Source organism: Corvus brachyrhynchos, unplaced genomic scaffold (genome assembly GCF_000691975.1).
Source record: "Corvus brachyrhynchos isolate BGI_N302 unplaced genomic scaffold, ASM69197v1 scaffold787, whole genome shotgun sequence".
Classification (NCBI taxonomy): Eukaryota; Metazoa; Chordata; class Aves; order Passeriformes; family Corvidae; genus Corvus; species Corvus brachyrhynchos.
In genome coordinates, this window is record NW_008239142.1 from 236336 (window position 1) to 239733 (window position 3398).

At 60.6% G+C, this 3398-nt stretch overlaps 1 protein-coding gene across 1 annotated transcript in view; it reads right to left on the reverse strand.

Annotated features, from left to right (window-relative positions):
* The window catches only part of GATAD2B (GATA zinc finger domain containing 2B), a 17469-nt gene that overhangs the window by 10905 nt on the left and 3166 nt on the right, over nt 1–3398 (reverse strand). Inside the window, 2 exon segments of the mRNA XM_017740046.1 lie at nt 1189–1344; nt 1346–1513. Of these exon segments, the coding sequence (XP_017595535.1) occupies nt 1189–1344; nt 1346–1513 (324 nt within the window).

Genomic DNA, 3398 nt, shown 5'->3' on the forward strand with positions numbered 1-3398 from the left:
TTCCTGCTGCTGGAGAGCCTTGGAAAACTGTGGGATAATCCAGCGTGGAGCAGCGGGAATGCTGGGCTGGGAGGTAATTCCAGCTCCCTGGAAGGTCCTTGGAGTGAGGGGAGACCATGGAATATCTCATCCCAAACTTTGAGCTCGGAACGCCCGGGAGGGAGCACGGAGCCGATGCCAGCTCCCGGATTCGGCTGCTCCAAGGGCGGGAAGATGCTCGGAGCTGGGATTGCCTCATCTCCCGAACATTCCAGCGCTTTTTGTGGATATTCCAAAGTACCACAGCACGGAGCTGCGCCTGCCCCAGCGGAAGAATTCCAGAGCATCCCAAGGAGATGGAGCCAGCGGGAGCCCATCCAAGCAATCCCAAGCTGCATCCCAGGAGCTCCAAACTGGGCTGGCACATCCGGAGCCATCCAGCACTGGGATCCTGGGTTTTCCTGGATCAGGGCTGTCCTACGGCTCCTGGGGATAGTTCTGCAGGAGCATCTGGATGCATCCCGGCTGGATTATTGACATTCCATCAGGGGAATAAGGCAGGGCCAGAGTCCAAATCCAAGAGGGAAAACGGACTCGTCCACGCAGAATCACCGAGTGTGGATGGATCCTCGGATTCCCTTCGGCCAGGGAAGAGCAGAATTCCAACAGAATCCCTGGAAGAGGAGCCACAGCAAGGGAGGCGGGCAGAGCTGAGGAGACGTGGAGCACATTCCCAAGGAAAATCCAGGAAAATGAGACATTCTCAGGCTCACTTCTCAACGATTTCAGAGCTCAGAGCGGAACATTCCCACCTCTTCCCAGGGCAGACTTCCCGATCCAAGTGTCCGTGTCCAATGCTGGATAACCTCACATTGTACAATATCCAAGGAATTCCGCTGAAGATGGACGCAGCCCAAGGCTCCAAGGACACTTCCCACTATCCCAGGCTGCTCCAGGCCTCATCCAGCCTGGCCTTGGACACTTCCAGGGATGAGAAATCCACAAATCCCTGGATAACCTCTGCCACCCCTCACAGGGAACAATTCCTTCCTCATTCCTTCCCAATTATATCCCTCATCCTGCCATTCCCAAGTCCCTCCCAACTCTCAGCACCACCGCAAGGGACTCTCCGGGACCCATCCCAAATCCCATTTAATTCCCAACCCGGCTCCTCCCACCCCGCCAGCTCCCGGAATTCCCAGCACCCACCTCCTCCTGGCGCTCATATCCACGGGCTCATCGTTGATGTTCTCCTTGCCTGGCCGGGCCGCGCTCCGCCCGTCCCCGTGGGGCCGCAGGCTCCCGTTGAGCTTCTCCTCATATCCCTTGATCCCATCCGGCTTCACCGGGAGCTCGTGGGGCAACCCGCGCGAGTTCCTTGCGCTTGAGCGGCCCCAGCATCTTCAGCCTCTCCATGGCCTCGTGTCCCTCCATCTTCAGCCGCTTGGCCAGGACGTCCTCGCGCTCCTCCGCCGGCTCCAGGCTGCGCTTGAGCAGGGTCAGGCGCAGCGCGTCCTCCGTCATCCGGTCCATCCTGAGGGGAAGGGCAGGGACAGCGTCAGTGCCAGGGATCCCAGGGAACCCCCCCCCGGACCCCATCCGAGCTCAGCTCAGCTTCCTCAGGGAGCTCTGGAATCTGCAAGGAGCTCCGACCCCTCGGAGAGCTCCAATCTCACAGCGCTCCGACCCCTCGGAGAGCTCCGATCCCCTCATGGAGCTCCGACCCCTCGGAGAGCTCCAATCTCACAGCGCTCCGACCCCTCGGAGAGCTCCGATCCCCTCATGGAGCTCCGACCCCTCGGAGAGCTCCAATCTCACAGCGCTCCGACCCCTCGGAGAGCTCCGATCCCCTCATGGAGCTCCGACCCCTCGGAGAGCTCCAATCTCACAGCGCTCCGACCCCTCGGAGAGCTCCGATCCCCTCATGGAGCTCCGACCCCTTGGAGAGCTCTGATCCCCTTGGAGAGCTTCGATCTCCTCATGGAGCTCCGACCCCTTGGAGCGCTCCAATCTCACAGCGCTCCGACCCCTCGGAGAGTTCCGATCCCCTCATGGAGCTCTGACCCCTCGGAGAGCTCTGATCCCCTCACGGAGCTCTGACCCCTCGGAGAGCTCTGATCCCCTCACGGAGCTCTGACCCCTCGGAGAGTTCCGATCCCCTCATGGAGCTCTGACCCCTTGGAAAGCTCCAATCTCACAGAGCTCCAATCCCTTGGAGAGCTCCAATCCCCTCATGGAGCTCTGACCCCTCGGAGAGCTCTGATCCCCTTGGAAAGCTTTGATCTCCTCATGGAGCTCCAACCCCTTGGAGCACTCCAATCTCACAGCGCTCCAACCCCTCGGAGAGTTCCGATCCCCTCACGGAGCTCTGACCCCTCGGAGAGCTCCAACCTCCTCGGAGAGCTCCAATCTCACAGCGCTCTGACCCCTTGGAGAGCTCCGATCCCCTCATGGAGCTCTGACCCCTCGGAGAGCTCCAACCTCCTCGGAGAGCTCCGATCCCTGCACGGAGCTCTGACCCCTTGGAGAGCTCCGATCTCACAGCGCTCCGACCCCTTGGAGAGCTCCGATCCCCTCATGGAGCTCTGACCCCTTGAAAAGCTCCAATCTCACAGAGCTCCAATCCCCTGGAGAGCTCCAATCCCCTCACGGAGCTCTGACCCCTTGGAGAGCTCCGATCCCCTCATGGAGCTCTGACCCCTTGGAAAGCTCCAATCTCATGGAGCTCCGACCCCTTGGAAAGCTCCGATCTCACAGAGCTTCCAACCCCTCGGAGAGCTCCAACCTCCTCAGAGAGCTCCGATCTCACAGCGCTCCGACCCCTTGGAGAGCTTCGATCTCCTCATGGAGCTCTGACCCCTCGGAGAGCTCCAACCTCCTCAGAGAGCTCCGATCTCACAGCGCTCCGACCCCTTGGAGAGCTTCGATCTCCTCATGGAGCTCCGACCCCTTGGAGAGCTCCGATCTCACAGCGCTCCGACCCCCTGGAGAGCTTCAATCACCTCATGGAGCTCCGACCCCTTGGAGAGCTCCAACCTCCTCAGAGAGCTCCGATCTCCTCATGGAGCTCTGACCCCTTGGAGCGCTCCAACCTCCTCGGAGAGCTCCGATCTCCTCATGGAGCTCTGACCCCTTGGAGAGCTCTGATCCCCTTGGAAAGCTTTGATCTCCTCATGGAGCTCCGGCCCCTTGGAAAGCTCTGATCCCCTCACGGAGCTCCAACCTCCCCAGTTCCTACCCAGGTCTGGAGCTTTCCCCTCCGAAAGGCCCTGAAATTCCCGAGAACGGTGGCACAATCCCTCCTTCGGGATTAAACCCCATGGATGCGGCTCAGCAAGGACGGCGAGCTGGGATGAACCCCCTCGGGAGCCTTGGAACGCCAGGAAATCCCCCACCGCGCGGTTTTCCAGGCAGGAATG